Here is a 16573-nt window from a genome sequence, read left to right as displayed (position 1 = left end):
GGCGGCGCGGCGGGGGGCGGGGGCGCGGCTTGCGCCACCGGGTCGGTCCCGGGTGAGCACGCGGCCCCCTCCGCGCGGAATCCCGACCTGTGCCCCCGCGGATGCCAGACAGGACCCCGTGCCCCGCCCCACTTGCCCTTGCAATCCCTGACCCGCCCTCCCCCGTCCCGGGACTCCAGACCACCCCCCCCCCGCCCCCAGGATTCTAGACACCCCCGTCGGAACCCCAGAACGACTCTGCCGTGGAACGCCAGACCTTCCACCCCACCCCAGACCTACCCACCACCCCTCCACCTGTCCACGCTGCCCTCGGGAGCCCAGACCTGATTCCCAACCCCTCGGCCCGCCCTCCCGCTCCCCTTGGAGCTCCAGCCTTGCCCACCCCTTCAGTCCTCGGGAGCCCAGACCCACCCCGGAAGTCTAGACTTGCCCCCCCCCCCCGGGGACCCCGACCTGCCCTTACAAATCTAGACTTACCCCGTCCCCCTCTCCCCCCGAGACCGGCCCGACGCTACACCTTCCCTCCCCTCAACCTGGCTTCAGAGCCCAGGCTCAGGCTCGCCCCGCCCCGCGGGGACGCCCTCCCTGAAGCCCCCTCTCCTTGCAGGGGCGCGAGCGGACGCGAGGAGGGGCGAGCTGCCGGAGACCGGAATGGAGCCCGGCGAAACGAGGAGGCTCTCATCCGCCTCCCTGGAAGGAGACCAGAGAGAAGAAAATAGTCAGTGTCGTGCTCGCCCCCTTCTGGCCGCCCGCGGTTTAAGGCGCGAACGGGGTGGGGGCAAAGGGCTCAGGCGCAAAGCGCAGGGCGCTGTGTGGACTAAGGGCGTCCAGGGGCATGAAGCTCCGAGAGGGCGGTCGGGGAGACGGGCCGCAGAGAGTGTGATGGGGACCCACCTTCCCCGGACCCCTCCTCCGCCTCCCTGCCCCCTCCACCCCTGCTCCAGACCCCCCCTCATCTTCCAGCCCCCTGCCCTCCACCTTGCTGCCCTCCAAACTGGCCGACCTCAGAGCTCCTCTTGGGAAACTGGTGCAAAGTCCAACGCTCACGTTGAGGCGCTGTCCTGGAGGACTGAGTAGTGGCGAGCCCTTTCCTGGGCCCGAGTGAATCCCTGTGCATGTGCTCGTTCCTGTTGGTAAATGTCTCGGGGTGGAACCCCTGCGTCCAGGCCCGTGTGTAGCTTTATGTTAACCCGCCGGGGAGAAGAGGCCAAGTGGCTCCACATCCAGGCCAGTAATAGGTATTGTCCCGTTCATTTTGGACATTGGGTGGGTGTGTAATGGCACCTCACCGTGGTTTCAATTTTACCCTCCCAAAGAGGGTCAAGCTCAATTTTACATCTCCCAAAGAGATGTCAGGCTCTTTTCATGTGCTTGCTCGCCATCTGGGGCTCTTTTGTGGAGTGCCTTTTCCAGTTTTTTGGCCGTTATTAGATTGGGCTGTGGGTCTTATTGAGTTGTAGGAATGCCTCGTCTATTCAGGATACCAGTTCTTTCTCAGATAGACATAAATACTTTCTGGTAGCCCGTGGCTGGTGTTTTCAGCCACTTGATTACTTTTGAGAATCAGAACCTCTTAATTGTAAGGAAGTGTAACTGTCGATCTTTTCTTCTATAGTTAGTGGTTTTTGAATCTCACTAGGAAATCTGTACTCACTCCATTGTCCAGAAAATAGCATCCCATGTTTTCCTTTAGAAACTTTATAATGTTACATTTCACCTCTATCTCCACAATTCATAGGGATTCACTATATTGTATGGAGTGAGGTAAGGGTCAGAGGGCAAATGTTCACTCTTCCCCATATGACTATCTAATTGACCCAGTTTGTGCCCTGTAAACAATGTCATCTTTGTGGAAAATCAGACATAGTCCTACTTTTTGTTTTCCATTCTGTTTCATTGATCTCTCTGCCTATCCTGAGTCCATACTACCCTGTTTTAATTCCAGTAGCTTCATAATAAGCCATAATATTTTATAGTATGACCTCATCATTCAAGACTTGTTAAGGTTTTCTTAGACTTGGCATCACCATGTAAGTTTTAGAATTAAATTGTTAATTTAACCCCCACCCCCTACACACACACACACACACACACACACACACACACACACACACACAAATCCTGCTAGGATTTAATTTTGGTTACAATGAATCTATGGATCAATCTGGGTGAAAATTAACATTTTATCAATATTGAGTCTTCCAACCCAAGAACATTTAGTTCTTTAATTCTTATCAATAGTATTTTGTAGTCGTTAGGGTACAGGAATGGAAGACCTCTTGTGTTAAATTTACTCCTAGATACTTGATGTTTTTTTAGAGATCACATTATTGAGTTTCATTTTCTAATTGTTCCCAGTATATAGAAACACAATTAACTCTGATATACTGACTTTGCATTTGGTGACTTTGCTTACTAATTCTAATAGGTAGTAGATTCATTTAGATTTCTTAGGTATACAATCATCATCTACAAATCTTTTCAGTCTTTATACCTTTTATTTCCTTTTCTTGCATTATTGCATTGGCTAGTACTTTCAGTATGATGTTGAATAGAAGTAATATACTGGACGTCTTTTTTTTTTTCCCCACACTGAGGGGAAAAGTGCTCAGTATTTCACCACGAAGTATGATGTTGCTACAAACTTTAAAGGAATTTCCCTTTTATTCCTGGCTTACTGAGAATTTTTAAATGAGGAATTATTACATGTGATAAAATGAATAGTTATTACATTTTATCACATGATTTCTTCATCTGTTTAGATGATGATATGTTTTTTTTCTTTTAGTCTGTTAATGTGGTAGATTATGTTGATGAATTTTCAAATATAAACCAACTTTGTATTCCTGGAATAAACTTCACGTGGTCGTGTATTTTATATGTCACTGGATTTGATGTACAAATTCTTAAGACTTATATGCCTATTTTTATTAATGAGATTGGGTGTACTATTCTTTTCTTGTAATGTCCTTGTTAGGTTTTGGTGTTAAATTTATGACCACCTAAAAAGAGTTGAAAGGGTTTCTTATTTCCCTAGTCAATGAAATGGCTTATATAAGGTATTTCACCTCCAAATGTTTGGAAAGATTGATCTGTGATGCCATATAGACTTGGAGTTCTCATTGTAGGAAACTTTTTAATTATGGAATTAATTTCTTTACCAGAAATAAGCCTACCTGGATTTCCCATTTTATGTCAGTTTTGATAAAGCTCTATTTTTCAAGGAAAATGTTTATTTCATATGAACTGTCAAATTACTGGCATGGGGATGTTTATAATATCTTATTATCATTTTAATATCTGTACAATAAGTAATGATGTCCCCTTTTTAATTCTTGATATTGATAATTTGTGTTTTCTTTTTTCTTGAGCTATTTAGATATTTGTCAATTTAAAAATTGTTTCAAAGATCCAACTTTTGGTTTATTAATAATTTTCTCTAGGGCACTTTGGTTTTTTGTTTAATTGAATTCTGCTCTTATCTTCATTATTTCTGTCTTCGTTCTTTTTGTTTAATTGTTCTCTTGCTAGCCTCTTGGGATGGTAGATTAGATAGTTTTCAATTTGTTTTCTAATATATGAGTTTAAATTTATAAATTTCTCTCTAATCCCTATTTTAGCTGCATTATAGTGCTTTGAAATGTCATATTTTTATTGTCATTCAACTCAAGTCATTTTTGAGTTTTCACTTCATTTCTCCTTTGGTCTATTTTTAATTTTTAAAGTGTACCACTTAACTTGAACATTTGAGAAAATTCTGGTTACGTTTTGTTATGAATTTCTAGTTTGATTTAAGAGTTTTCAGAGAACTTAATCTATATCATTTCAATCCTTTGAAATTTATTGAGACTCTATGGTCTAGGATGCAAGCTATATTGGAAGACACGTTAAGTGAAGAAAATATGTGTCTCAAGTTGTGGAACATGGTTTCTATGTACATCATTTAAGTGCAGCTGGTTAATCATGATGTTCAAACCTGCTACAGTCTACTGATTCTTTGTTTAATCTTTCATTTACTGAGAAGTAGGTCCAATATCAATATGATTGTGGATTTTCTATGTCTTTTTTTTAGCCTTGCCTACTTATATTTTTATATACAGTGAAGTTTATGCCCATTTGGAACTTTTATTTCTTCCTGACAAATTGATCCTCTTGATATTAGAGACCATCTCTCTTTTGTTTTTAATAATGATTTTATTAAGTTTTCTTATTATTGATAAGTAAACAGTATGTATCTAAATACTTACTAAGTGTCTCTAGAAATGACATTTTTTACATAACTAAACTCTTTTTTCCCATTTGATAAGATGGACAATAATTCCTTAATAAAATCCAATGCCCAGAATATATTTGTATTTCCCCAGCAAGTCCCAGAGCTGGTTTGTTCAAATCAGGATCTGGTCAAGGGCCACCCACTGCAGTAGGCAGTCCTGTCTCTCAACTATCTCTTACCCTTCTCTTGCCTTGTGCTTTCAAGAGCTAGACTTACTGATGAGAATAGCCTCTTGTTGTGTAGACAGTCCTACCTTTGGGACTTGTCCGGCTGTTGCCGCATGGTGGTCTCCTCTCCTCCTCTGTCGCCGGCATGACCCTTGTGATCTGGAGATGAGCTCCGGAGGCTTGATGAGATTTGGGTTGAGTATTTTGTCAAGGCTCCTTTGGGGGTGGCGCTGTGCCCCTGATTTGCCCACCGTGTCTGGCTGCCCCGTCAGCAGTGCCCCCATCAGTCACTGGAGCAGTGCCGTCCGCACCCCTCCCTCGTACAGCAGCCTTCCTCGAGGCCACAGGAGGGGTGGTGCTATGGCACCTGGTGACTGTCCACATCCCCTGTGTGGAGTGGGGGGGGGGTTCCCTAGCGAATCCCTCTGAGGTGGGACTGGGCCGAGGTCTCCTGGATCAGTGCCTGCAGAGTCCTGAGGGAAGGAGGCCTGGGCAGGGGGTAGGAGAGGCACCATGACGATGCTGTAGGCTGTGGCGGCCCCGGCCCCAGCTCTGGCACCCGCTCACCTTCCCCCTGGCTCCAGCTGCCCTTGGTGGCCCTCGCGTGAATGGCCGTTTCTCCGCACCGAGGAGGTGATGAGCTGCGGTCTGTGAGAAGTGCTTCCCTCCCGGGCAGGCCTCCTCGGCCTCCGCGAAGTCCACGTCCTTCCAGAAGGTCTGCTTCGGTGCCTGTTTGTGCCCGGCAGTTATGGGCTCCCAGGGAAGCCGCTGGAATGCCAGGCCTCGCCGACGGCCTCAGGTGAGGGTTCTGTTGTGGCTTTCTCACCTCTGAGAATCTTTCCGGACGTATGCACCATGTCTGGCCAGTCACCATCACGCTTTGTGATGCTCCGGCGGTCCACACTCAGCCCCCTGCCTCTGTGTGCCCCTTCTATATCTCTTTGCTGTCCCTCCATCCAGGCTGTAGGTGCGTCAAGATGCCCTGTATCGCCTGGGGCATCCGGTGTCCCCGACCCGGAATCCCAGCTCTCCTGGGGCTCGGGCCCTCGGGTTCAGGGCCGGGCGTGCTTAGAAACCAAAGGCCGGTGCCATGAGGGTCACTGCCAGGCCGGTCGTGGCTGTCTTAGTCCACCAAGAGCTTGCAGCCTGAAGGGAAATCAGGGCCTGTGAAGACCTTTCCGTGTCTGTTGGGATGGCATTTACGATTTTTCTTCCCCTCTTCACTTGGTGAATCAGGGTTTGCTTTTCTCATGCAGCCTTGAGACTGCATGGCCGTGGCCGTGACGTAGTGACTGTTCTCTGCATCGCTGGGTGCAGTTTGCTCCTCGTTTGTGTATGATTCTGTCATCCGTGGTTTGAGTCACACTGGCCTGGAACACGCTGGCCTCGCAAAGCAAGTAAGGCATGGCCACACTTTTTCTCCTCTCGAAACGAGTTGTACAAGATTAAGTGTTGGGTAGCATTCACCCATGAAGCCATGAGCCCTGGAGTTTTACTTATGGGAAGGTTTTTAATGACATTTTTATGCCTTTTCTCTTTTTTTATTAGTTGATCTCACCAATTGTTTATTAATTTTGTTAGTTTTAAACCTTTGGCTTAAGCCTCTTTATTGGATTAAAAAATTTTTTTAATCCTTATTTTATTTTTGAGAGAGAGAGAGAGAGAGAGAGAGAGAGAGAGAGAGAGTGTGTGAACAGGGGAGGGGCAGAGAGAGAGGGAGACACAGAATCCAAAGCAGGCTCCAGGCTCCGAGCTGTCAGCACAGAGCCCGACGCGGGGCTCGAACTTACGAACCACGAGATCATGACCTGAGCCCAAGTCAGATGCTTAACCAGCTAAGCCACCCAGTTGCCCCCATCCTCTTTATTGGATTTAAAAAAATAATTTATTAACGTCTCCTTTCTATTCATTTTCTTGTAATATCTTTGGGCTTAAACTTAGCATTCTTTCTAAGGTCTTCAGATGGATGCTTTTAACTCATTCCTTTTAGCTTTTATTACTTTTGAATATATGCATCTGCAGCTAAAAATGTCTGTAAATACGACTTAACTTCAGCCCACGAGGTTTGATACTTGGTGTTTTAGTTATCATTTGGGCAACAACTATGCAGCCCTTTCCCTCTGCCTCCCTGACACGTGTGTATTAGGATCTGTGTATTAAACGCGCAGGAGTTTTCTGGGACATTCTGTTCTGTCGCTGACTCCTCAGTTCATTGCTCTGTGGCCAGAGGACAAACCAGAGCCTCTCTACGGTCTATTTTAACCCACGCTCCCTGCATCCTGGAGGTCGCGTGCGTGGCTGCTGTTGAGTGGGGGCCCTGCGTGTGTTCACGAGGCGCTGTCCTGAAGATCTTAGTCCTCACTGCCTCTGGCTTGAGTTTCTGTCAGTTCCTGGCGGCTGTGCCTGCACGACGTGTGCCCGTGGCTTCCGTGGCTTCCGTGGCTTCCGTGGCTTCCGTGGCTTCCGTGGCTTCCGTTTCTTGTCTGTCGTTCTGCTGAGCCTGGCGTCGCGCATTCCAAGGCGATGCTGTTGGACTGTTGGTGCCACGGGCAGTTTCCTCGTGCCCTCCCCCTCCCCCCCACTCCCTCCCCCGTTCTGGCTTTTGTCTCCATGGGTTAATCTTGCTCCGGAACCTCACGTAGACGGAACCACTCATTGTCACCTTTTGTGTCGGGCTTCGTCTGATAGACACATTGTGAATATTTTTCCCCCGATCCATGCTTTCTATCTTTCCATTTCCTTAACACAGCCGAACGTTTTCACTTCATCAATTTCAACTTTTACAGTTAGTGCTTTCTGTGTACCTCTCAGGGATTTTTGCCTGACCCAGGGCGGTGCTTTCTGCCAGACGCTTTGTGCCCAGCATTCACACTGAGGCCCGTGATCGACTTCAAATTAATTGTGTGTGTTGTCAGGTGGGGTTGGGATTTGCTTTCTCCACGTGGACGTGTAGTTGTTAGAACAGCATCCCCACCGAATGGCTCTGCTGCTTTTGTCTGTACTGATGGGCCTCGTGGCTCCACAGGGCGAAGGATGGGGGTGGGGGGTGGGTGGATGTCTGCTGCTGGCTAGCCCTGCCTCCGATGCTCCTGGGATATCCAGGCACCAGGCGTCCAGGAGGGGTCAGGAGGCCGGGTGGTCTACATGGAAGGCACACATTCCAGGGGCCTGGGGACACTGGAATTTAAAGCCACCAGACAGGATGAGATGGCCCAGGGAGTGGGTAGGGACAGTACAGCATGGAGTCTGAGGCCCAGGCCTGGGCACCTCCAAGGTTAGGGTGTGGAGAGAGAGGAGGGGCCACAGTGAGGAGGGGAAGGGGGGCCCAGGGGAGTGACCATGGGACCAGCTTGTGTGTGTGTCCATGGTGGAGCCCAGCAGGTGAGGGTGTGGAGGGAGGCTGAAGGCAGGAGTGTGCAGGACGGTGGCCTGCAGAGAGGAAGGTTTTCATTTGAATTTTTAAGGCATTTGCACTAAAACTGGGTGTGTGCTGATGGGAATCTGGTGGCCAGAGTCAGGGACAGGAGCAGGGAGGGGCTGGTGGAAGGAAGGGCTGACCTGGACAGGTGGTGGGTGGGGGTGGGGTTAGGGTGAGTTGGGGCCATGGTCTCCAGAAGGAGAGAGGGTGCCCCAGCCAGAGCTGCCCAGAATGCAGCCTGGGGAGGGGCTGAGGACTTGCAGGAGGAGGGTGTGGGGGCTGGGGGGGGGGTGGGGGGGGGGAGGCGGGCCGGGAGGAGGGCCACGGGGGTGGGGGTGGGGCTTCTATGATTAGGGCTCCTTCCCAAGTGTCACCTGTGTGCTTTTACCTTTGCCTTGATGCCTGTTTCTCTTCTGCAGAATTAAAACGAGGAATTTCCCAAGACTTGACATCTTCCCCCAAATCAGACAGATACAAAATAGCAAGACAATTAACAGAAAAGGCCATCAAGGTAAAATGCGCTTTGGGGCTGGGGGGGATAGGGCTGGGAGCACCTTTTTTTTAAAGTTTCATTGATGTAAGTAAGCTCTACACCTGGAGAGGGGCTCGAACTCACCACCCTGAGATCAAGAGTCCCATGCTCTTCGGACCGGGCGCCCCAAGGCGGGGGTACTTCTTAAACATGGAGATTTACTTAGGAATTTGGAGAGGGACTGGGTCGCCTTTGAGGCCCTCGGCTCCCCTGCTGCCCTCGCCTCCACCAGCCTTGGTTCTGCCCTGGCTCCCCAGTGCCAGCCCCCAGGTGGCTGGGATTGAGGCAACTGCTGGTGACCTTTTGTGGGGGCAGAGGGCTGCCCTCGCTGGGGAAAAGCCTGCATTCTCTGGCTTTACCCTGCCCAGCTCAGAAGGCTGGCGCATAGGAGCTCCGAGGAGCTCAGCACATCACACACAAAATGTGGTTCCAAAGCGTGAACGCACAGCCCACGTGTGACCGGCTGGGTGCACCGAGTGTGCACAGCCAGACCACAGCCACTGCACTGTGACGGGGTGCCTGCCGCCACCGGCCTGGTCCTGGTGGCCGCCTGGCATGCTCTCTGGGGTTTCATGCCAATGGAACCATGCCAGCTCATTAATTTTCAGGTTTTCTACCGAAACCTAAAAACATGTGAACATCTGGGGTACAAATATCCCTTTAAGTATTGCGTTAGCTGATTTCACAAGCTTTTTTTTTTTTTTTTTTAAATATTTATTTTTGAGACAGCGTGAGAGAGAGAGAGGGAGACAGAGGATCTTAGAAGCAGGCTCCAGGCTCCATGCTGACAGCAGGGAGCCCGATGTGGCGCTGGAGCTCACAAACCTCAAGATCATGACCTGAGCCCAAGTCAGATGCTCAATCAGGCGCCCCTGATTTCTCAAGTTTTCATAGTACTCTTGTTGAGATGTAGTTCAAAGTATTCTATGATTCATAGATTCCTTTCCCTTGATTGTGGGTTACTTAAAAGCATAGTTAATGTCCATCCTTGTGAGGTTTTTCTATGTATTTTGTTGCTGATTTCTAGCACGGGTGCACTGTGGGTGAGAATGTCATCTGCGTAGTGCTATTCCGTTGACGTGGGTTCCGACTCGCTGTATGCCCGGCATCGTGTGCGTTCACGTGAAGGCCGGTGCGGGTTCTCCATTCAGAGTCGTCAGGGCTGAGATGGTTATGTGCTCAGGTCTTGGAGTCTTATTGCAATCTTTGGTCCGGGAGAGAAGCTGGTCAACGCCCGGTGATAACCGTGGATTCCTTCACTTTGTGGGAATGTCAGTTTTGGCTTTATGCCGTTACAGCCCTCTGAGTGGCTGCGTACAGAAGTACCTTCCTGGTGAGGTGAATCTTTTTGTAAATTATGGGATGATTTTCTTTAGTGGTTTACTTGTCCCAAAGGATATTTTGTCTCATATTTAGATCCTTTTATGTTCTACCTGTCTGTAGGCTCAGGATTTTGATTTTCTCTTGTAAGCAGCATTGATTGAGATTTTTAAAACTCCAGCCTGGAGCCTTTGCTGCGTGTATCTATGAGTGCAGTCCTGCTGTCCTCAGGCATCCCCATGTGTCCCGTCTCCTTGACCCACTCAGTTTTTCCTGGCTGCCCGGCTTCCCCCTCATTGTGTGCCTCCTTGTGGACCGATGACTTTTAAAATTCCATTTCCCCTCTCTTACATGTTACAGGTCTTGTACTCTGTAGTTCCCCGAGGAACTGTATTCTGTCGATTAAAATTAATTAGCTTTCCTAAAGTTGTTCAATTTAACTATAAGCAAGCCAGGTGTTGGGGTGGCCAGGAGGTCTTGCTGGGGCACGGGGTGCTGACATTCTCGCAGGTGGTCAGTGGTCATGTTCCCTGCCCACCTCTCCATCAGGGCAGCCCCTCTGTGGCCAAGTTTGTCCACATCCCTCTGTCCTGGTGCACAGTCCTGTGGGCGGCGAGGACAGACTTTGGACAGATTTTCTGAGTGGAAGGAGGCTCGGCGAGGCCCTCTGACCTGCTGGGTCTGTCACGTGGGTGCTGGAACTTGAACTCACGGCTTCTAGTCCCAGGCACATGCTTTATCGTATGTGTTCCTGGGTGTGGACACATCCTAGGATGTGTTAGCTATCAGGGCTGTGTAACAAATCACTGTGAACTTAGCCGCTTAAACATTTGTTATCTCACAGCTTCTGTGGGGTCCTCCGCTTAGGGTCTCTCAAGGCTGAAATGAGGCATCAGCTGGGCCAGGGTCTCATCCGGAGTCTCAACTGGAGAAGGACCTACCTCCAGGCTCCCTGGGCTTGTTGGCAGGATTCATTCCCTTGTGGCCGTAGAACTGGCTTCTTCAAAGCTAGCAATGGGGCGAGGTCTCTCCTGCTTTGAATCTCCAACTTCAGGGAAGCCCTGGACCCCCTTTTAAGAGGTGCATCTGATTAGGTCAGGCCCACCCAGGATAGTCTGTCTTCTGGTCAATTCAGTCAGCTAATCAGGGACACCAGTGAGCTTGAGCCACTTGCCCCCTCTGCCTGCTCCCACAAACTCGCAAGGCCCTAAGCTCACTGCTGACTATGCACCTGTTTCCTGACTGCCCTGCAGCTGTCACCCTCTGTGACCCTAACGCAGGTGAATGTGTCCAGGCTGTGCCCTCAGCAGCATGAGACCCAGGGGCTCCAGCACGACCATTACTCTCCCGTCCCCCAGCTGCGAAAGCCTAGGTACACTCCACCAGCTGCCAGCTGCCTGCCTGGTGCCCAGGCATCTGCGTTCATTCCCACAGTGACTGGAGGAGTCCCCAGCCTTCCTGGTGCTGGCACTCCTGTCCCTCAGGCCCTTCCTGGGTGGATGAACGACTCCTCCCCCTCATCCCTCCTTAAACCTCGGGCACCCATCCTCTCACCCCCAAGCATGAGGGACTGTTGTCTTCGTCGAGAAGAGCGAGTGTAGGTCGCACCCCCTCCAGGTTCTGCCAACCCAGGCCCGCCTTCCAGACCCAGACCTGCCCTGAGCTGAGGCTACACCCCTGGTCCTGCTTGTGCTGGACCTCTGAGCCTTTGTGCGTGTGAGGCCCATGTGTGCAAGGCCCACAAAGTGGACACACACCACAGAGGAGGACCCAGCCCCATGCCCATGTGTGTGCGTTCTGGGTGTTTCCGGGTGTTTGCTTGGAGCAGGTGTTTCCTGCTGGTGCGGGCTGTCTGTCCCTCCTGCTCTGAAGCCTCCTCTCAGAGAATTAGCTGCCTTGTCTTTCAATTCTTTCATTTAAAATATGCTCTTGCAATTTGAGGAAAAGAAAATTTTCTCCATCTACGGGCACTACCCAGTGATACGGGCCGCCCTCCGAAGAAAGGGCTGGGTGGAGAAGAAGTTCCACTTTCTGCCCAAGGTCCTCCTGAATGTGGACGATGACGGTGTGGGGGTGACAGGTAGAGTATCGAAGGCGTCATGTCTCTGGGAGTAAGGCACACGTGTGTCTGTCAGAGGACCAGATGAGTCACACTGCCCCGGAGATGCTGTTCTGGCCACAGGGCCTGTGACCTGGGCCTCCGCCCCAAGTGTCCCGGTCACCCTCCTGGCCTGCCTTCCGCAGGTGACCACGCACTGCGCGTGTGCTCTCACGCCCTGGTCTGCTTGCTTCTCAGTGTCCCACTGCCCATGCCAGGCGTCATTCTCCCGGGTCTGCCCAGTTGCCAGGCTCCTTCAGCGCCCCCGCCCTGCCCGGCCCTCCTCTGGACTCTCCCCGGCTCGCCCCGCCCGAGGCCCCGCCTCCCGCTCCGCTCCGCAGACGGCAGGTGCACCCTCAGTCCCTGGGGTCTGCGCAGGCCCGCTCCGCACATCAAAGCCCAGCCCCCTGCCCGCTCCCCGCGCCCCTCTCCGCCAGGCACGACGCACGCCCGAAGGCCGCCCCACCCCACGCGGGTCCGCGACCCTGGCGCTGAGCCCCCGGTGGAGGGTTCGTGCGGCTGACGCTCAGCTCAGACGGGCGGAAGTGGCCGGAGCCCCGGAAGGTTGCTGAGGAGTCGCGAGGGCGCTGTGGCCGCGGGGCCCTGCCGTGCTGAAGACTCTCCGGGTGTCGTGTTTGCAGAACAGAAACGTGCGGAAGGCAGAGAACACCAAGAAGCGGCTCCGGAGAAGACAGATGACATCCACGATGTGATGGTAGGTCCCCCCGCCTCCTCACACTGTCACCTTCCCGGTGTCCTGGGGACAGGCGACAAGGCCAGGCAGGCCAGGCTGCAGGACACATATGCGTGCGCTTGCTGGTGTGCATCCGTGCACAGGCTCATTGCGGGGGGGGGGGGGGGGCATGTGCGCGCGTTCTCCTGTGTCTCCATATGCTCCTGCTCTCCCGTGTGTATGTGTGTGCCTGTGTGTGTGCTCGTGTTCGTCTGTACATGCCCTTGTTCATGTGCTTGTGTGTGCCCTGTGCACGTGCTTGAGTGTGTCCATGTGTGCGCATGCGTGCAAGGAGACAAGCGGTGGCTACAACTCTGTGGAAGCCGTGGGAAAGGACCAGAGCAGGCAGGAGGGCACACAGGCCACTTGGTGAGGCCGCGATGGTGGGGACAGGGGTGCGCAGGCGGGAGGCAGAGTCAGGTCCAGAGCAGGGCCAGGCTTGTGGGGCCTCACCCAGGTCAACGAGCAAGGTCAGCACTGAAGAAGCAGCGGCTCCTGGAGACAGCACTGGGAGACCGCGCACCTGCCGGGGTGGGGGTGGGGCGAGGGGGGAATGTTGCAAGTTGCCTGATGTGGGGGAGGGGAGAAATGTAAAACCCTGCCCAACAGCTCCAAACGGAAGACAGCTGATACCTCCGACGGTTGGAAGGAGGACAGGTCTTCTGGGTCCCCGGAAGACCCCTGAGGGCAGCCGGGAGGCCAGCCAGAGCGGGGCACTCCACGGACCTGGGGCGATCTAAGGTCCAGAACGTGTGCAGGGCTCACAGAGGAGCAGTGAACAGACACACGGGGAAGTGGGCCCAGCCCCGGATGCAGACACTAAGCTCCAGAGTTGACTCGGGGAACCCTGAGGAGGCGCCTTGTGGAGTCAGGGGGCTGAAGGCCCACGCCCTGCTAAGACAGTCCGTCCCACATTTGAACAAATGGGACTTGCGCCAGAAAGCGGCAACAAAAGCTAGCCGTCACTCTGGAGTAGGAGGGAAGGCCATGCGTCCAGCACTGGGATGGGTTTTAGGAACTGATGCTGCTGGCCAGCTCCCCGCTCCCTCCGGGCGCTCGTGTTGGCATTGGGGTGGGGGGAGCCCGGTCCTGCCCTCACACGGGGTCCAGGTAGGCCAGGCTGCGTTGCAGAACATTAGGTGTGCCCTCGAATGCTGGTCTGCTCGGAATGACCCTGAAGGGTCTTGAGGGTGTCAGCATTTTGGACAATGTTTTCCTTTCCTTGTATCTCGTTGGTAAGATATTTTGACCAAACAGGTGCTTCTGCTTGTGAACAAAAGCATCACCGCCAAGGCCACCCTGGGTGTAGCTCAGTGGCCCTGCCTCTTGCTCGGCAGGAGTGGGGAGGAAGGGGGGAGGCCGTCTCCCATGGTCACCCAGGCCACGAAGCAGAGAGTTCACCCCATGCCCACGTGTGGCATGTCCCCAAACCTCACGTGGGCATCCACGGGCAGGCAGCTCAGACCTCGCTCAGCCACACACTTTTGGTGCCCCTGCAGCTGCCAGCCGGAGCCCCGCACTTGTTTCTTGAGAGCAGGGCCCCTGTGTGCTGGTTGCTCCCAGCACAGCACAGAGTAGGCCCTCAGGGAACGGGTGTCTCTAGCTTTCCAGACGAGAATCACAGAATACACACTTTAAGTGTCATTTAAAATCTGATTTCCTTCACTCTTACTGACACCCCAACACCCAAAGATACGAACCTTGGATGTTGGGTTTTGATGAGGGTTTTTTTTCTTGCCAGTCCAGGTTGGTCAAAAACGAAATGCCGTACTTCCTCTGGACCATCAAAAGGGACGTTGTTGACTATCACAGCTTGAACTGTGACCAGATGCTGAATCACTATGGGAAGACGGCTTCCTTCACCACCAAGGTGAGTGGGAGGGCTGGCGGGGAGGCTGGCGGGACGGGAGCCCCAAGCACCAGGACCCTGAGGCTGGGAGGACGACATGTGGACTGGTCACCTCCGGGCTCCTCCCTGGGACCGCTGCCTGGTCAGAGGCCACACCATGCAGTATCGGTGTCCAGAGTCCCTCGGCACCTGCCCCACTGCTGTTCCCAGGGCCCCAAGTGCCCTTTGGCCTGTGACTGTCCTCTGGGCACGCAGGCCAAACCCCAGGCAGGGCGGTGGGGGTTACCGGCACAGCCCGACCTGGGCTTTGCACCCCGGAGGGGCTCTGGGTCTGAGGGAGAGCCAGGCCACCGCCCCTGCCCTGGGGCTTCCGGCCCCTCCTGTCACCCCCTTTCAGTCCCACGGCCCCCTCCCTGCTACTTCAGGGGCCTGAGGTCCGCCCAGGGTGGACAGGCCTGCATGTATCCTCTCGGGAGAGGCTGGGTAGAGGGGCTTCCTGGCAACAGGGATAACCCGGAGGCTCAGGGGTGAGGCTTACACTGCCACCAGTGCTCCCCGTGGGGGTCTGGCCCCTACACACCCTCGCCAGGCCTCCTGGTGACCTCCTCTGGGGTGTGGGCCGTGCCCGCAGGTGGCACAGTCAGGCCAGAAACCCCACAAAGACCCCCTGGCAGAGTAGCCACCAGTGTGCCCAGCAGCCAGTGGGCGCTGCATTTCCCGGCCACTTGGCACTTTTTTCCAAGTGGGGCAATGAGCTGGACCGTGGGGTGTAAAACTGCCAAGCCTGTGTAACAGCCAGTGTTACTTTTGTGGGGCAGCCGTGAGTGTGCCCATGAGCGAGCCCACTCTCTCCTTCCCGGGGCCTGGGCCCAGCACCATCTAGGCACCTGGGAGGTGAGCACAGGACCTACCACCCCTGTCTCCTCCTGGCCTGCACGTCGGCCAGCACAACCAGCTGACCGGGGGTCAGGAGGGACTGGGAGGCCGGGGGGGGCACCCCCGCCTCCCGAGAGCCCCTTGGAGCCGGTGCTGCCGGCCGGTGGGCGTTCAGGCTGGTCTGAGTGGACCAGCACATGGCCTGCGGGGGCCTGACGTGCCGCTGTCTCTGGAGATCGGGCTGTGTGTGAACATGCGGAACCTACCGTGGTACGTCCAGGCCGACCCTGACTCCTTCTTCCCACGTTGCTACGGCCTCTGCACCGAGAACGAGAAGCAAGAATTCCTGGGTAAGTCCGTGGCTGGAGGCGAGACCACCGGGCGTCAGGCGGCCAGGGCCCCTCTGTGGCCCACTTTCTCACTGAGGTGGCTGAGGAAGCCTTTGGAAGGGAGGGGGGGCTGGGCCGCAGCTGCAGGGCTGGACCGGTCCGTCCCAAGGCCCGGGGGCTCAGCTCCGTCTCACGTGGTGAGGGGCGGTCCAGACGTTTCCATGGGCCGCAGGTGCAGGATGGGAGCAGGAGGCTGACGGGGGCTGTGGAGCCGAGCGTCAGCAGCTTGGTTCTGACTGGGCTTCTGGGAGAGGCTGGCGTGGGGCTGGTCCTGTGGGTGACAGGCTCTGGCCTGGGGACAGAGGGAGGACTCCTGGATTGACCCCCCAAGGGAGGAGAGAGAAGGGGAAGGTCAGGACAGGTGAGCACTGCCCTTTTGGGGGTAACTTGTGTTTCCTGAGCATGGGCCTGGGGCCATGGAGATACGGCATTGCCCTGCCGTGTGATCTGACCCCACCCTGGAGCTCCCAGGAGCAGATGGCTACAGGCAGGACAAGGTGGGGTCTGTGCGGGCTGAAGGTGAGAGGTGCAGGGGAGGAGAGGGTGGTGAGCAGGGGCCTCTCAGAGAGACCCAGAGGACAGGAGCTCGGAGGGGACTGGGCCGCAGCGGGCAGTGTGCCTGAGTGTGACGGGCAGAGGGGCTACGGGTCAGCAGGCGAGCTCAGGGTCTTTGTTCCGGTGGGCAGAGGAGGCTCAGGAGAGAAGCTCTGAGGTCCTGGGGAAGCTGGGGAAGGGAGCTCAGGTTCCAGATGTTTCCCACGTGGCAGCAGCTGCCGGGCGGGCGGTTGGGGTTGGGGTGGGGGGCAGCTTCCTCTGCAATGAGGAAGGGCAAGTTTTGGTGAGAAGGTGTGGGAGTCTCTTGCGGACCTCCCTGAGGGCGTGGGTGGGAAGTGAGTTTGGGCTGGCTCACGGGGGTGC

General features: G+C 54.0%; 1 protein-coding gene across 4 annotated transcripts in view; it reads left to right on the top strand.

Moving 5' to 3' along the window:
- The first annotated feature begins 11 nt into the window (after positions 1-11).
- Positions 12-16573, top strand: part of TTLL8 (tubulin tyrosine ligase like 8) — an 81347-nt gene continuing 64785 nt past the window's right edge. Inside the window, exons 1-7 of one of the 4 annotated variants that reach the window (XM_043563027.1) lie at positions 12-52; positions 608-718; positions 8278-8369; positions 11652-11790; positions 12450-12523; positions 14283-14411; positions 15502-15616. In XM_043563027.1, the coding sequence (XP_043418962.1) occupies positions 652-718; positions 8278-8369; positions 11652-11790; positions 12450-12523; positions 14283-14411; positions 15502-15616 (616 nt within the window). In that variant the 5' untranslated portion in view covers positions 12-52; positions 608-651. Of the gene's footprint in view, positions 53-218; positions 719-8277; positions 8370-11651; positions 11791-12449; positions 12524-14282; positions 14412-15501; positions 15617-16573 lie in introns of those variants that run through there. The other 3 variants (XM_043563028.1, XM_043563029.1, XM_043563030.1) reach the window with 3 other exon arrangements.

Source organism: Prionailurus bengalensis, chromosome B4 (assembly GCF_016509475.1).
Source record: "Prionailurus bengalensis isolate Pbe53 chromosome B4, Fcat_Pben_1.1_paternal_pri, whole genome shotgun sequence".
NCBI lineage: Eukaryota > Metazoa > Chordata > Mammalia > Carnivora > Felidae > Prionailurus > Prionailurus bengalensis.
The sequence above is the reverse complement of the archived record's forward strand: the minus strand, read 5'-3'. Positions and strand labels throughout refer to the sequence as shown.